This window comes from Nicotiana tomentosiformis, chromosome 1 (assembly GCF_000390325.3).
Source record: "Nicotiana tomentosiformis chromosome 1, ASM39032v3, whole genome shotgun sequence".
NCBI classification, from domain to species: domain Eukaryota; kingdom Viridiplantae; phylum Streptophyta; class Magnoliopsida; order Solanales; family Solanaceae; genus Nicotiana; species Nicotiana tomentosiformis.
In genome coordinates this window covers 28553245-28570456 of record NC_090812.1, presented here as the reverse complement: position 1 = coordinate 28570456, position 17212 = coordinate 28553245, and the positions used below count along the sequence as shown (strand labels likewise).

The following is a 17212-nucleotide window of genomic DNA, read 5'->3' as shown; positions in this document are numbered from 1 at the left end:
TTACATTATGTTCGATTCTCATACGTCTATGTTTCACATCATAAGAAAATGTACATTTTTTTAAAATAAAAAAATTAGGAATTTTGAAATAAAAAAGAAGAAATACTATTATTCGTTCTGCGGAAGGAGTTAATTACACAGTTGAATTCTCACATGGCTATGATATAATGGTCCCCAAAAACCTCATTTGCTGGTTTTGAATGTGACAAACTCATGCTGGTCACTTTGAAAATTTTGCACACCAATATTTAAGTCACCTTTAATTTTGGGACCTATCAATGATGCATCCTGTCACATGAAAATTTAATAATTGTGCAAAAAGAGTTTTCGTATTACGAAATTTTGGGTTAGCAGCTTGATAAGCAGTGTCCTGTTTTTTTAAAGATATTTTCTAAACCACCTTTCATTTACCCTTAAATGTCTTACTTAATTAACACTTTATTAATTGAAATAATAATAGTAAATTTTAGAAAAACAATTTGCCAGTCATTATAGAACAAATTAACTTTGTCAATACAACTAATATTTGAGACAGTAAACAATGCAACAAGATCTCTTTCACATAATCAGTGAATCCGTAAAATTGCATTTGATATACAAAATTGATCCAAAGGACCAGAATATTGGAAAGTAACTCCTCACTTACCTCACTGATATAAGTACTATTTTAGCATATTAGTAAAAGTTAGTACTATAAGTCAAGCATAAAGTCCAATGCAATTAGCGTAGGAAACTCAAATTGAATGAGGCAAAATTCCTTGGAAATATTGAAGTTCTATTCTTTTAGATAATATTGTATCCTCTCAAAAACAGAAACGGATACTCCCAATGCTCATCTTTTTATTCCACATCGTTGGCTCTAGGAACAAGAAAAACAATTTAATTAACAAATACTCCCTTTTCCTCCCTCCCAATAAATAATTAAAGTAATCCCACTGGGAAAATTAAGTAAAAATAAAAAGAGAACCTATTTGATCAGAAATGGAGGGAAGAAAACACACTTCCACCAAAGAGGTTCAAAAAGGAAACTCTTTTTATATTGCACAATTTGATCATCTTTCTTCTTTCCCTTTCTTTTTTTGAAAATATTTACATTATTCAGAATCACAAAATATTACTCCCTATCTTCAAGAGTCAAATATATATATATATATATATATATATATATATATATATATATATATATATATATATATGTACATTATTGTATGGAAAACTTTACCAATATATTACTAGATTGTAAAGTTTTGGTGGGTTAACCAACGAATTTTTTTAGTAAATCGTATTCTTTTTATCTAATTTATCTAGCCTAAAATCAAACACATATTATATTGTACGTGTATATATATTTTTGTAACAATAAACTAAACATTTATTAAGAAAAATATATTCATTAAATACTTTTGATATTATTTAGTCCCTAATTATAATTCATACACAATAATTTCATTATAACTCCTATACAAATTAAATTACTTCTTTCATACCGAACATGTGACTAACATGACCACATAACAAATATACTTTTATTATAACAAAAAAAAAAAAGAATACTTTTATTTATTTATCTATTTAAGTTTGTGACAATTATTACCACATAAAAAAGGAGCCTAAATAATTCAATCGGATGAGCAGTCAATAGAAGAATTTTGTAATAATTAATTAAAATAAGCCGTACATATGTAACGGTGAGGACGTTGTCTCTTCCTTGTCTTATTATCAATTGAGTCTTTTAACTCTTCACTTCACACGCCACTCCCCCTTCCCCTTTTAATTTCAAATCCTCTCCTCTCTCTCTCTCTCTCTCTCTCTCTCTCTCTCACACACACACACACACACAGAGTTGCACTTTCCATTTCCTCTCATTTGTTACTGTTACCCAGCTCCTCCTTCACTCTTTCTCCACCATCGCACCGATCAATTTTCGAACAAAAAACCCTAGACTTAGCTTTTTGCTTCAACCCCAACTTCAGATCTTACTTTTTTTCTTCTTTTATGGTGGAAAAAGATGTGAGATTCGACTCATTGAATATTCACTGGTGAGTTTGTTTCAAAATTGTTCTTAGTTGTGGGTTTGTTCTTCATTGTCATAATTAACTCTTGTCAATGTTTGTTGTATGATTTTAGTTGATTTTTTTCCTGCATCTAGCTGATGATTCGACTGTTCTTGGCTGTTTATACAAAATGCTTTTACATATTTGGGTTTATATGTTTATTTGGATGTAGTAATTGAAATATGGGATCTTCAAGAATCTTTATACGCTTAAATGAAGTAATGCTGGTTAGGAAGAGTTAGCTTTCAGCTTTGCAAAAATTGCATCTTTTAGCTGAAAATTATTATTTGCTATTACGAAAATGTTCTCCTGAAAAATAATTTCCTATGTGGAATCATAATCAATATTTAGCGTTTTGCTACCTTGAATTGTGGAGAAATGTTTTCGCCCAAAAGTGGAAATGACTTCCATTTATATTGAAAAAATCATTTTATTAAACTTCTAGGTTTTTTATTTGGTTCGAGGGATAAGGATGTTCTAATCCTGGTATAAAATTCGGTAGTACTTATACAATTTTTTATTTCTGCTGTTAAGCTCTGTATACCTGATATAATCTCTGTACATAACTACATATGCAGTTTTTGGTGTCCGGTAGTAACTCCATCATTTGGTTGCTAAGTTTTTATTTCCTCTGATTACTTGTTTACTTCATTTTTTGCAAGACTTGAACATCTGGGACCTGATGCCTTAAAAAATTTCCGTTCTTGACAACAGATGTATTTTGTCTGATTTTGTTTGCTGATACCTCCACATGGGAGTATTTGGATATTAAATGAGGAAATGGAGGTTGAAAAGCGAAGTTCAAAAGGAGGCTTTCTTCAGCTATTTGATTGGAATATCAAATCTCGAAAGAAGCTTTTCTCTAACAAGTCTGAACTACCTGGTAACTCCTTTTCTCCTTGCCTGTTGGCAGTTGAAGGCCACTTTTCTTGTGATTGATGCTTATTGATGAATATTTTGCTATGCCCATGTTCCTGTTATTGTGGCTGCAGAAAACTCTAAGCAAGGAAAAGAAAATACCAATGGATCAGCCAATTTAAGATTTCAGCAGGTAACTTCTCTTTTACTTTGCTCTGCTGTCTCCTCTCAAATAATTGAAGACATTATCTTTATGACCGTGGATCCTATATTTTGGTCTGTCATTCTGATAATTCTGCATATGTAATTGAAGGCTCATGACTATGGTCCTGGTTCCAACTCCAACCAGATCTATGATTTCTATAGTGCTTCATCAGTAACCGAGGATGGAAGTTATGGTCAAAAAGCACCTGGGGTTGTTGCACGTCTTATGGGATTGGATTCTTTACCAACTTCAAAAGAGTCTGATCCCTGCGTTAACTCATCCTTTGATTGTCACTCGTTCAGAGATTCTCCGTATCTAAATTTTGTGGCTGATTTCCAGAATGAACATCATATGATAGTCGATGGTAACGTGCGAAATAAATTGGATGGATTTAGGAGAAACCCTGTTGAACTGAAGTTGCAAAAGGTGCAGAGCCGGCCCATTGAGAGGTTTCAAAGTGAGGTATTGCCTCCAAAATCAGCTAAACCTATTTCAGTTACTCAACACAGATTGTTATCTCCTATCAAGAGTCCTGGGTTCATCCCTCCTAAGAATGCAGCTTACATATTAGAGGCAGCTGCCAAAATATATGAGCAGAGTCCTCGACCCGCGACCAGAGAGAAGATGCAATCTTCCGGGTCTTCCTCTGTCCCTTTGAGAATACGGGACTTGAAAGATAAAATGGAGGCTGCTCAAAGACAGTCCAGGATTTATGAAGCATCGCACAGGCCAAAAGAACAAAATTCTGTTAAACATATCAGAAGACAACCCAGTGAAAGAGGTCAGGTTCAATCAGATAATACACGCCAATTCAGGGCTTCTGAGGTACCAAGAAGAGATGTCTCCCAAAATAAGGGGAAGGAGAAGTCAGTTTCACTTGCAGTTCAGGCAAAGACCAATGTTCAGAAAAGAGAGGGAAAGACATCTTCTGCTAGTAAGAACCCAGCAAACCAGAAAGAAAAGAATGATTCTAAGCCTGGTAGAAGTCGGCCAAGTTCACAAAAAGTTGGGGAAAGAAGAACTTTGCTCATTAGGTCCTCTGATGTGCTCAGGCAGAATAACCAGAAGCAGAACTCTGCATCTAATAAAGATGGGGAGAGTTCGAAAACTTCAGCACCCTACCACAAAGAGAAAAAAGTATCATCCACTGGTGACATGTCTAGGCCAACCAAGACTGTAAGTAGAATTGTTGTAAATACCACCACTGCTCCCGGAACTGCAAGTCCTGTAGGAACTGATGCGGGAAAGGAGCTCTCATCATCTAGGGACTCTAGAGTGGGGTCCTTCACTGGAAAGAAAAGGCCAGTCAATGGAGATATTGACTCTGATGGATGTGGTCCTGATAATTTGATGAAGAGTAAAGATGAGAGGTCTATAAAATGTAATTTGACTATTGAAGGATGCCCCAATTGGGATACAGCTGACAGGAAAAATGGGAGTGATGTTGTGTCATTTACTTTCACCTCACCCATCAAAAAATCACTGCCTGGCTCCACATTGTCAAGTCAAGTTTTGGAAAAGAGTAATGTTTTGTCTCTCTTTCCAGGTTCTTATGATAATCAGTTTGATTCAAGAACATCAACGATATGTCCTTTAGGTTCGAATGTTATTGGTGGTGATGATTTAGGTATGCTCTTAGAACAAAAGCTTAAAGAATTAACTTCTAAAGTTGGATCATCCTGTGAAGATCTCATCAAAACAGGGACAGCCTCTATTTCTGCCAATTCTTTGGAAGATAGTGTGTCCATTATAGCACATGGAAAGAGGCCTCAAGTTGATTTGCTTCACGAAAAAGCAGATGACAATGGTCACTCTTTTGTTGATGACATCCGGCTTACTGCAACTCAGATGTGGCAGGTATTCTGATATTCCCTTAGCTTCAAAATTCCATTTTTGTGACCACTCCATCCCCAAAGAAAATCCCGGAGAGAAAAAAAGGAGCAGGTAAAACAATGAGAAAGTGGAATACAGATTACCGATCACATGCGTAAGAAACTTTTTGACATGTGGTCAGAGCTGTTAACTGGTTTTGAGCCTTGACCGACTTTTTGTACTTCTATAGCATTCCACACTCTTATTAGTGTATGTGAGTGGTGCGTATACTTGTTCCTCGGTGAAAAGAAATAGAAGATTTCAGAGTCATTTATCACGTCCAGAGATTGCTTATTATAGTGGGTGAGATCAGATGCTTCGGTTAAGGTTCATCAACAGAAAAGATAAATGTGTGTATAGCTAACAAGTAGCCAAATGTGAAAATGTGCCATAAGCCCACAACCACTTAGCATGAATAATGAGGGTTGTTCTGAATGATTTTCGAAATCATTTTTTACCTTTGATTATTCGGTGCAACAGATGGCTGAAAGAGTAGGCATAGATACATCAAGAGGCTTTCTGTGCCATTACCATAAGCCATAGAAGTCTAGGGTCTAGGGTCTAGGAACTTTTTTCCTTTTTTGATTTGTTTAATTCCATTGGATGCCAGTTTTAGATTTTCTGAGAGACCTGATTAGAGTGATAAAAGGATGGTTTTGAAATGAAAGGACCTCCAGGAAAATGTCTTTGGGATCTCCTTTGCATGCCTGTTATAGAAGCAGTTATGCCCTTTACTACTTGTTTTCTTTTCTTTTTTGTTGTTTTCTGAATCTTTCAGTTTTCCTTCTTAGTTCAGTTGTTACACTTAATTCCGCCGATGTGACAGCATATTGGTCCTAAACCCAGACAAAGAGGAACATTGTGGTAGGTTGACAACTAGCGTGAAAATTGGTTTAACTATGATAAATCTTCTGAATTGGGGATACAAGGATTCATATATGCTATTCCTACTAGTTTGAGACTGACATAGTTGATTGATTTGCTCTCCAGTTGTTAACCTTGAAAATTTGAGTATATGCAAATCCAGCAAGTTTGAGATTGGGGCATAGCTGCTGTTGTTGGATTCCTATTTCTGTATTAGTACTGTACTTCTTTTTCTTAAAAAAAAAATGATGTGCCCGGCTAATCTTATCTGCATCACTTTCAGGGTCCCAAAAAGGTAGAAAAGCCTAAAATGGCCAGCAGCTTTACGTGTGAAAGAGAATTTATTCTACCCTGTTCTAGTCCGGTCTCAAGTTTGGAGCCTTCTATCTCAGGAGGCAGTTGCAACTCCCTGGACAGCTACAGAAGTTTAACTACTGATGGTAATAATACTGATTTTTTAGTTTCCTCCTTTTTTAAATTGTGATGATTCATCAGTTTACCAGGCATGGCTTATTCGGGGATACATTGCATTCAATTGGAGTGGTCGTCACATATATTATTGACTTAGCTGAAAGAGTTTATTTTTGTCCCATAAAACTTTTAGTGGTATTTGCTAGTATTTCTTGTGTCCAAATATATTTCACCTCAATATATGTGTCAGTAGAGTGAGAAAAGAGAGCCCGGATGATAGTTTTGCTGGATTTATATATGGATGGAAAATTACATATGTGCAGAAGGGCCTTTTTGTTTTAACACTAAACTATAATACGCTAACACCAAGATAAGATCTGGTGGATCTTTCTGTGTTTTGTTTTGCCTTTTAAAAGATGTACACTATGACCAAAATAAGACCTGGTAGTATAATTTTGTATTATTGCACCCAAGGGTGTGGCCTAGTGGTCATGAAGTGGGTGCAAACCTTGGAGGTCAGGGTTCAAGTTCCAGTAGAGACAAGAATCACTAGGTGATTTCTTCCCACGTGCCTGCCTTAGTGAGCACAATTACCTTGTATTTGTGTTGGTGGAGAGGTAGCATGTACCCGGTGAAATAGTCTAGGTGTGTACAAGCTGACTTAGACATCTGTTGTAAAAAACAAAAGAATTATTTTGTATCTCTTTTCTTCTTATAAGGCATTATATATCATATTGTCAATCTCAAAACTTAGAAACTTTTCCATTTAGTGAAATGAGCTTGGCTTGTTAGATGGATTAAAATGGAAAATAGGAAAAGTAATTTGGGAAACAGCAGTAGGATAACCTTAAGGTCAGGCTAATTAGAGCGATAATGTGGATAAGATAACAACAACAACCCAGTATAATCCCACTAGTGGGGTCTGGGGAGGGTAATGTGTACGCAGACCTTACCCCTACCCTGGGGTAGAGAGGCTGTTTCCGATAGACCCTCGGCTCCCTCCCTCCAAGAACTCCCACCTTGCTCCTAGGGTGACTCGAACTCACAGCCTCTTGGTTGGAAGTGGAGGTGCTTTATGTTTTTTGCTCATCTCATCTTGCATTTTGAATAATCACATGGTCTGGACAAAGGTTGCAGAAGTTCTCTTCTCACAGTTCCATGGATAAATATTATCTTCGTGCCCTTCAGGTGGGATTATTACTTGTCCTATTTCATCTACTTTTGGCTAAAATATTCAGTGGTAATGAACACTGCCTAGTTATAAGTGAAAAGAACCCCAAGGCACTTTTAGCAATAAAAATAACAGATAAAAGATGGCTGGCTGAATACATGATTTTGCACTGCTAGCATCTACTTTCAACTATTTGCATGTACTCTGTGTTCTGAAGCTCGTATTCATATCCCTGCATAAATGAGGATAGTATATTCTACAGTTTTAGAGTCAAAAGACAAACAAGATAAATGAGGTAATGGTTTTCTCCTTCATCTGATAGAAAGTAGAATTGGAATACATTGAATCATGAAAAACACGAAAGGTCTAAGATGTTCGAAGTTTGCATTTACCTTGGATTACCTTGTATTTGTGGGTTCAAGACTTCAAGCTCTCACTTTAACTTCTGTTTGGATGTTTCCTATCATAAACGTACAGCTACCTTCAGTATTTCAAAAAGGAAGGTGTAGTTTTATAAAAAAGTTTCCTTACTCAAGAATTAACATTTTATTTGGCAGTTTCCTAGAGTATTATGTGTTTTCTTGTTCTTCGGGCTCTACCTTGTCCTGTTCCTCTTTATGCAGAACTTTCTATTTCTGTTGGGTGTGTACTCTTTCGTCAGATTTGTACACCTATATTCACTACTTCATTTTAAGATTGAACTTCTCCCGATCAATTTTGTAAATATGCATAAATCATGATTCCATTAGTCATTTCAATGAGTTTATACTCTTTCTCGTAAGATCAGTACAGTAATTGCTTATGAACTTTAAAGATGTATTCGAGAACTGAATGTTCTCCACTACCAGTATATCCCCCCACCCCACCCCACCCCACCCAAAAAATAAAACAATTAAATCCTGACTGGTGAGGCTTTATGATTCAGGGAGCAAGTACCATCTGTCTGATGGATCTCAAGAAATGATGAACTGGAAAACCTTCTCAAGGATCCCTTTGGTGGAAGGTGATGCAGAGTTATTGGACTCAGCCTCTTCAGTTTCTCTTGCTGACACAGGTGGAAAGGGTTCCATTACTGCATCGACTTCCACAAATTTCGATGAATCACCTTACTGGGAATTTAGATATATTAGAGATATAATTAGAAGTTCGGACTTGATGTTGGAAGATTTTTTGCTGGGTGAGGCTCAGAGCATTATTGCTCTCGATCTCTTTGACCAGTTGGAGAATCATAAGACTCGAACGAATAAAAATGTAGAAGAGCAGTTGAAGATTAGGAGGAGAGTACTGTTTTACTCGGTGGTTGAATGTCTGGAATTCAGATGTAAACAGAGTTCTGGTGGAAGTTTTGAAGCTTGGGCAAAGTGGACGGCACTGGTCCAAAGGAAGGAGTGGTTGGCAGAAGAAGTGTACAGAGAGATTGCTGGTTGGACAAGCATGGAAGAGTTGATGGTGGATGAGGTCGTCGACAAGGACATGAGCACACAACATGGCAAGTGGACCGATTTTAGCTTTGAAGCCTTTGAAGAGGGTGTTGACATTGAGAAAGTGATCCTTTCATCTTTGATGGATGAATTGATCCATGACCTAATGTGAATGACTTCTTCTGGTTTCCAATCAACATGAAGTGTCTATACTTTAGTTTTGCTACTTTACAGCTTCCTTGTGCATTGTTTTTTCTTCTTATTTTCCTCATCAAAGGTTAGAAATCTTAATTTAAGCAAGAGATCAGGGGCTCAAGTGATTTCTCGTATTTATGTTCTTTAGATAGGATCAAAATTTCCATGAAAGAAGGGTTCATTATCCTTTGAACGTAAATGCGTGATCATTAGCCTTTCTGCATAATTTTTCGCTGTTTTTGAGTGTGATATTGATAGGTGATGCCAGTATTAGTTAGCATGTTGTGGGTTTTAGCTCAAACGCAGCTCTAATGGCCTCTATTTTCCTCTATATAAGCACTGCTCTTGAGAGGTATATTTCGGTTGGGCTGCTTCTGCTCAAAATTTGAAGCAAGCTTACAACCGTAAAGAAAATCTTTTTAAGAGTTTTCTTCGAGAAAATAAAAGAGAATAGCTTGTAAGAGCTTCCATTGAATGAAAGATGAAACCCTTCACTCTTTCAAGAATAAGTTTCAAATAGAGAATTTGTCTAATTTTTAGAGCTCAATTGGTTGGTTACCTAAATTTTTACTTTGTTGGTTGGAAGGATTTCCAATTTCATTAACTCTAGGCTCCTTGCCCCTTTTCTCTTGGTTTTGGGCGGAGCTCTGAGGGTTGAAGGTGTTGGGTCTTTTACTAAATTTGAAGTGTAATGATGAACATTCAATTAGTCCATTATGAAGGAGATAGAATACTATAACAAAATAACTTAGATTTCTCAATTACGTTCTACCGTTTGGACAATTTTTTCAGAAAGCTTTCTGCAAGAGAAAAAATATAAGTTTTGTGCAAAAGAATAATGTATTTGAATAGTTCAAGTTTTTTTCTTTTTCTTTCTTATTCTCTGCGTCTCTCATCCGCTGAATAAGGTTTCTTTGTGAAACCCCTTGAGCAAACCATTATTTTTTCAAATGCTTTGTCATCCTTAATCGGATTAATATGCTTTTTATTCAAACCTATAATTATTTGGGAAAAGTTGCACAGAACATTTTATGGCTCGGATTGTTAATATATCTTATTTAATACATGCGTTTATTATTTCGGCAGAATTCCTTGCATTTGACTGCTAGCTTTTCACTATAAAAGCTTTGATTTATAATACTTTGTATTTACATTCAAATATGTACGGTTTATTTGAAAAAATAAGAACCTATGATCGAATCACGGTGATAAATATCTTGGTTTCCCTACTCAACTCCATTGTTTTTAGGAGGAAGGGGGACATATTCATTATGATGTCACATTGGCCGCAAGAGTCGTGACACCAAGGAACGACGGATATCATAGGTGAATTCAAAATTTAAATTTAAAAGTCAAATATATATACATATAGTGCTGTGTCAAGCTAAAATTCAAAGTTTATGAGTTCGATATTCTAACTTTTAAGTTATTGAAATCTATATTAATTATTTGTAAATATTAAATAATTTTTTTAAATAAATACAGAATTTGAATGAGAGTTATTGGATTCGCCAGATGAGCACCTTAAACTCTAGCTCCTGTTACCACAAAGGTGGGTCCTACAGGAAACAGGCGTCCACTTTCGTCGCCGGCGAACATCTGACAAGTAACGTGCACCCCATCTAATCTGCTACATTACACACTGATTCTTCTGAAAAAGAAGCAGACAATGGCTTCTGTCTAAAGCCCAATCTTTTGGTCCTCCATTTTAATGAGTAGTACTATTTTTCATTCTCTTCTCCTCCATCTTTTAACTATCCAAGTATCTCACCCTACAGATATGGTGAAATGGTTAACGTCTGAAGTTTCGATTTTAAGCCTTAAAAATAAGTAAGTTTTTGATAGAAAATGTTGTATCCTTTAATTAGTTTATTTGGCATAAATCCAAATCATCAATTGAGCCAATAAAATAATCGAAATTAAAAATCACTATCTCACAAGTAAAATAATAGAAAATAGAAATCACTATCTCACAAGTTTTTCCTTTGGTAGTTGGTTTGTACAACAACATGGATTCTATCCGAAAAATTTACCACTTGGGAAATAGAGAGAGTTTTGACTTAATTTTTCAATCTCAGCAAATCAGACCATAAAAAATTGATTTTACCCTTGGTGGTGCAGACGAAGTCTTTTCATTAGATGCAGAAAACTACGTCATGCTAGTTTCCTTTTATAATAAGCCACTATAAGGTATATTAGTCTCCCGTTTTAATTTAGATAAGTTAGTTTAACTTGACACAAAGTTTAAGAAAAAAAGAAATTTTTTGAAACATGTGGTACTAAAAGCTTAAGGGGCAAAAACTTTGTGGGGTCATGATATTTGTATAACTATAAAAATTTCTCATTAAGACAAAATAGGGTAAAAAGAAAAGTTTAAAGTTGAATTATTTTCAAATATATAAATGTGTCATTCTTTTTTGAACGGACTAATAAGAAAAATGTGTCATTTAAATTATAACGGAGGGATTACTATATTTCACTTAGTTAATATGATGGATTATAAATATAGAATAGGATTATATATATTTAGAATTTTAAAAGAAAAAGCCGTTAATTTTATTTTCAAATTATAAAGTGCCATTCTGAACCTTTTTTCTTTTGGCCAGCTGAACTTTTACTTAAAAAACTGTCTGCTTTAGAAAATTGTTACCGAGGTTATATATTTTATACTTATACAATATTGAGTGTTAGAGAAGAAACATTTTTATTTACTTAATCCTATCTTTAACATGTTTTTATGTTTACATATTCTTTTAATAAATTTTATACGAACATTTATTAGGTATTATTTAATGAGTTCTGATATTTATACATGATTGTTTTATTTTATCTAGTGTTTTGTAATAATTCATCAAATTCTATCTTGTATTAATCAAATATAAGATGAATTATTGTTTGATAATGACTAATTGAGCTGACTCGTCTCATATTACTCTTGTCCACTTAGCATAGATCCACCAAGTAGATGATGCATATATGGAGATCTCAAAAAACAAAAATTAAAAATATGCACTAAACTTTCCCAAAATAAGGTGCTCCTTATTTCAGCTTTTTCAATAGTTGACTATTTCTGGAGGAAAAATAATCCATATGCTGTTTAACAATCCGGGCTACCTAAATTAATCAGTTCAAATACTGATAAACCTGTTTTCTTTCTTTGTTCTGGAGGAAAATTCTTTCTCCTTTTGTTGAATTGCCTTGTTGCCGTAGCAGCAAGTTTTTACTTCTCTAATCAAAGCAGATACTACTCCCTCTGTTGCAGTTTATGTGAACTAATTTCCTTTTTGGTCCATTCTATAAAGAATGACCCCTTTTTAAATTTGAAAACAATTTTACTTAAACTTACAATTCTACCTATAACGAGAAGCTTTTATAACCACACACATACGCTTGGCCCCTTTTTGACTTGTTTAGGACCATAAATTCCAAAAGTCTTTATTTTTTCTTAAACTCCGTGCCCATTCAAACAGGTTCACATAAATTGAAACGGATGGAATAATATTTTGACAACTGTATAACATCACTAACTAGCTAGATTTTAGAACTTGCATCAGATATCCACCAACAGCATGTTATATATGTAGATTTAGAACTTGAAGTAAAATCTACGATGAGAACAACTTAATTTTAGATAGTGGGATACTTAATCAATACTCCCTCCGTCTCAAATGATCTTTCATGTTTTTTTTTTCACACGTCCCTTAAGAAAATATTAAACAGAAAATATTTTTAACTATTTTATCCATATTTATGTTATAAGATATAATCTCTGTTCATTTAATACTTTCTCATAATTAAAATATTTGTAATCTTCAAGAACAATTACTATAAAAGATAGAATAAGCAAAAAATAATTAATTTACTCTTCAACTTCTAAAATAACAAATAATTTGAGACAACTATTTATAGAAACCATGACATATAATTTGAGACGAAGGAAGTACTACTAATTAATTATTTAATATTGTAATCCTAGTGTACGAGTAATGTTGAGATACATGACAATGCTATTACTTAGCCGCTTGGGCTTCTTCTTTCTTTCTTCTCTTACTTTGGGCCCAAAAGCCCACCTTGTATTTATTTTGTTACATAGCGGTTAGATGGGTTTATTATAAGTACTGGGTTGGCCCATTTCGTCGAATCAGAGTAATATTGTATAGACACAGATATTTTTCATTTCAGTTCAATCTAACAAAAGCTAGAAGCTTTTATTCTCTCTCAACAACTCCACAATAACCCTAGATAAACTTCCATCGATCTATGCTCGAATCAAACTTTAACATGGTATCAGAGCCTATATCTGGATAGATCGGGTGATTACCTCTCATCCGATGTTATCCTTGCATGATTTCACCGGAGTTTTGATATTGCACTGCTCGTTCGTTTATTTGACGATTTTCGACGAGATTTTTTGGTATTGGCGGCGGGATTAGTGTTTTCTGGTGGTACTTGATCATTTTTTATTTTTTTTGTGATTGACCGAATTTAGTCGGTATCTTCTGAGAAGTCTTCATCAACATATGGTTTGGTGGTTTATGCAATTGTACATTTAGCTAGGGTTCGCCTGTGTCTTCGTCGGTGAGTTTTTATGTACAAGGCCGTTATTCCTTCTGGTCACAAAAGAAGTTTGCTAACCCTAGTTATCTCTTATCATTTTTGACTGTCTGCGTAACTTTCTCTGATTAATTATGTACAAAATGCTGAATGATGATATTTCCCCATCTGTGTTACCTACTACTCGCCCTACTTCCTCTTGTTCTGTTTTTCATGGGGATGATTATACGCATCCATGGCATCCCTTTTATGTGAATCCGTATGATGGTTTAGGGTCCTTGATGATAGGCCAGGAACTCACGTTTTAGCTATATTTTACACTCTAATTATCACACTTTGATTGTATTTGAGCCTAATTATTAGTACTTTATACTTATTACATGTGTTATGCTGCGTAGGATGTGATTTCGAGTGGAGAAACAAGTTTGGAGCTATAATGAATGATTTGGAGCTTTAAAATCTGAGTAAAAGCCCAAGAAACTAAGTCAGAATCACATTTGGGGGTCGAGAACCAAGTCTGGATGTCAAAAAGTGAGAAAAAAAGATTACTCTTAGAAAAATACACTACTGCGCCGCGCCATGCGTCGCGGGGCACAAGGCGCTAGTGCAAAATTTCTGCAGAGTATAAAAATCAACTCTCTAAACTTCTCCACAGGCATACCGCGTGGGGCGATGCCCCATGCACCACGTATGTACAAATTTTACAAAGTATTTCTCCTACTTCATCTTGAAAAGGATAATTTCGTCCGGGCCCATTCTTATATGGTATAAATACACCAAAAATATGTTTTGGAGGACTTTTGACCTTGGAAGCTTTGGGAGAGCATTGGAGGCTACAAGACATAAGATTTCATCATCTTTTCATCAATTCAATACGGGAGTTTGGATTGTAACAATTGGATTGATGCTTTCTCACTCTTTAATTATATTTGTGATGACTTCCTCCATAATTATGGAGTAGTTTACCTTAGGGTTTGACATGATTTAGTGACTTGGTTGTTGTTTATGGATTTGATTATTGTTTAATTGCTTGAATTTATTGGAGGAGTTTTAATAGAGTTGTGATTTTATTCTTTATAGTATTTAATCAAAAAAGGAACATCTTATTGAATATTATTGCAGCCTATGCCTTAGTTTATTTTGGTGATTCTTTGAAGTAATCGAGTTAGCTTTTTGAGTTACAGTTTTAATTAAGATTGAGAAATATTCGCGAGAAGTTTCTCTTAAATCAGTCCTACCAATAGATTCTTGCAAGTTTCACCGCACCTCACATTAGTTTATTTGAAAGATTTAGATTTAATCGATAGAGGAGTGTGAATCGGAAGTATAAGCTAATCACCTATTGAATTCGTAAGAATCGATAGAACCTCAAGAGTGAAATATAACAGTATCATATCCAGAATAACAATCTTGCACCTATCATGTTAAAGCCCTTATATCTCGCATTAATAAGAAACCAACTCTGCTAATCTCTAGTTCTTTGCAGTCAATTGTCAATTGCTTTACTTTAGTAGTTAATCGTAGTTCGTAATCATTCCAAATCAAGTTTTGATCATCTTGAATAGTAGTTAAACCAGAAGTTACTAGAGCATTATTTAAATTCAATCCCTGTGGAATCGATAATTAAACTATATTATCTTTGGTTAGCGAGCATCAATTTCGTGTTGTGTTTTGCGCTCGTCAAATTTTGGCGCCGTTGTTGGGGAATGGCAATCAATAGTGTTCAAAATAGATTTTGGTGTTAATTCAGGAACCTATTTTATTTTATTCTTCACGAGTTTTTTCTTCCGTGTGCAGGCAACATGTTGACTTCTCTGGTGTTTAACTCGATCTTTTCCAAAAAAAATTGATTCCATACAATCCAGAGGTGGAAAAGAGTTTGCGACATTTGAGGAAAGTAAGCATGTTTAACGGGTCGGGTTGACCAGTTTCCGGACTGGCCCAGACCGGTTGTAACCTGGACCGTCCCGGACCGGTAGTTAGGGGCCGAGTGGGCTGGATTAGGGGGGTTGATCTGTTTTAAAAAAAATTCGGTTAATCAGACCGGTCAAACCCGGTCAATGAAAAATACTATTGAACTGGTTAACCGGCCTGGACCGGTTCAACGACTATAAATCTGAATTTGTTTTTAAAAAGTCATATGACCGTTGGCCTTCAAATTTGACCGTTTCCCAACGGATTTTTTGCAAGAATAACCCTTTTTCTGTAATTTCTTTTAAAAAGTAACACTTTTAGTAATTACTTATTTAGCCCTTTGAAAAGTTATAAATACACCCTCCCCCCCTCATCTTCTTCATTTCTTCACTCATCTCTCATTTCTCAAACTCATATTCTCAATTCAAGTTAAATCATACCCCGTGATTCTAGAGTGCACTCATATGTTTGGGAACACTTTGAGGTGGTAGAAGAAAATGAAGAAGTTCACAAAGTAAAGTGCAAAAATTGTGGTCAAGTCTTGAATCTTTGTCGAAAGTGGGAGGGCACATGCTGTTTAAGGAGGCATATGAAGAGTTGTCTTGAGCGTTCTCCAGAAATTCGTATTTAAGATTTTAAGTTGATTTGAGACCATTTGTGTTATTTTAAAATTATTAGACGTATTATGCTTAATGTTTTAGTTTGTTAGATTAATTTTAAGTATTATTATGCAATGATAAGTGCAAGTTTGAACTTTAATTTTAAGTATTAAATGTAAACTTTAATTTGCAAGTTTGAACTTGCAAATTATAAGTGCAATTTTTTTTCCATCTTCATTGTATTCTATTATCTTAAAATTCTTAATGAAATATTCAAAATTTCAAATATAAAGATCTTAAAGCCTTTCCATCCTTTTATTCAAACACTCTTTTTATAAAATTATTTTTTTGTTTTATATTTTTACTTTATATTAATATAAATTACGATAGTTATATAAAATATAAAAAAAAATAACACTAACCCGACCCGGCCCGCCCCCTTGGACTCGTAACCCTTCCGGTTCATTTTTTTATCCGGATGGACCCGGACCCGTTAAGCCCGGTATTGAAAAAATTGTAACCGGCCCGGATTGGAAACCGACCGATTACCTTTTTTCCCAACCCGGCCCACCCGTTAAACACCCATAGAGGAAAGAGAAAGAACTCATCGGAAAGTTCTTGGGAAAACCTTCAACCCAAGAAAACATGGCTAATAATGGTGACGATAGAGTAGACTTAGCTGCAAGAGAGGCAGTGCAACAAGAAGCTGCACGAATAGCAGCTGAGGCAACCTGTAGAGTTGCCGATGAGACTATCAAAGATTCAATCTAAATCGACCTTTGATTGAAGACCAGTTAGAAAATATGGTACCGAGGCCTGGTAAAACATTGGGTAATTATGCCAGACCAGTCTACAATCAGGAACTGTGCAGTGTCAGACCTTCACCTGAGCAACGAATAATTTTGAGTTGAAGCAAGGTTTGCTTCAAACAATCTAGAACAGTTGTATCTTTAGAGGGAAGGTGAATGAAGATCCTAACACCCGCTTAATGCATTTTAAGGAAATCATGAACACCTTCTAGTACAACGGAGTGTCAAAAGATGCAGTCTACTTAAGGGCATTCCCCTTTTCGCTGAAGGATGAAGTGAAGCACT

At 35.1% G+C, this 17212-nt stretch overlaps 1 protein-coding gene across 2 annotated transcripts; it reads left to right on the top strand.

Moving 5' to 3' along the window:
- The first annotated feature begins 1743 nt into the window (after positions 1 to 1743).
- LOC104105526 (uncharacterized) lies at positions 1744 to 9250 on the top strand. 2 transcript variants are annotated; one of them, XM_009613854.4, is made up of 6 exons: positions 1744 to 2039; positions 2769 to 2937; positions 3047 to 3105; positions 3226 to 4974; positions 6137 to 6293; positions 8361 to 9250. In XM_009613854.4, exons 2-6 carry the CDS (start codon positions 2835 to 2837, stop codon positions 9026 to 9028), a joined length of 2736 nt encoding a protein of 911 aa, XP_009612149.1. In that variant the 5' UTR covers positions 1744 to 2039; positions 2769 to 2834; the 3' UTR covers positions 9029 to 9250. The 2 variants fall into 2 exon arrangements, with proteins under 2 accessions (XP_009612149.1, XP_033514395.1); XM_033658504.2 differs by having other exon boundaries at positions 1773 to 2039; positions 2717 to 2937.
- The last annotated feature ends 7962 nt before the right edge of the window (positions 9251 to 17212 follow it).

What these genes read in the sequence shown, in the direction of transcription:
- LOC104105526 (XM_009613854.4), top strand. Translation starts at nt 2,835, where the DNA reads ATGGAGGTTGAAAAGCGAAGTTCAAAAGGAGGCTTTCTTCAGCTATTT. An exon ending in CCAATTTAAGATTTCAGCAG is followed by an intron (nt 3,106 to 3,225) that starts GTAACTTCTCTT and finishes ATGTAATTGAAG; the next exon opens with GCTCATGACTATGGTCCTGG. An exon ending in CTGCAACTCAGATGTGGCAG is followed by an intron (nt 4,975 to 6,136) that starts GTATTCTGATAT and finishes CATCACTTTCAG; the next exon opens with GGTCCCAAAAAGGTAGAAAA.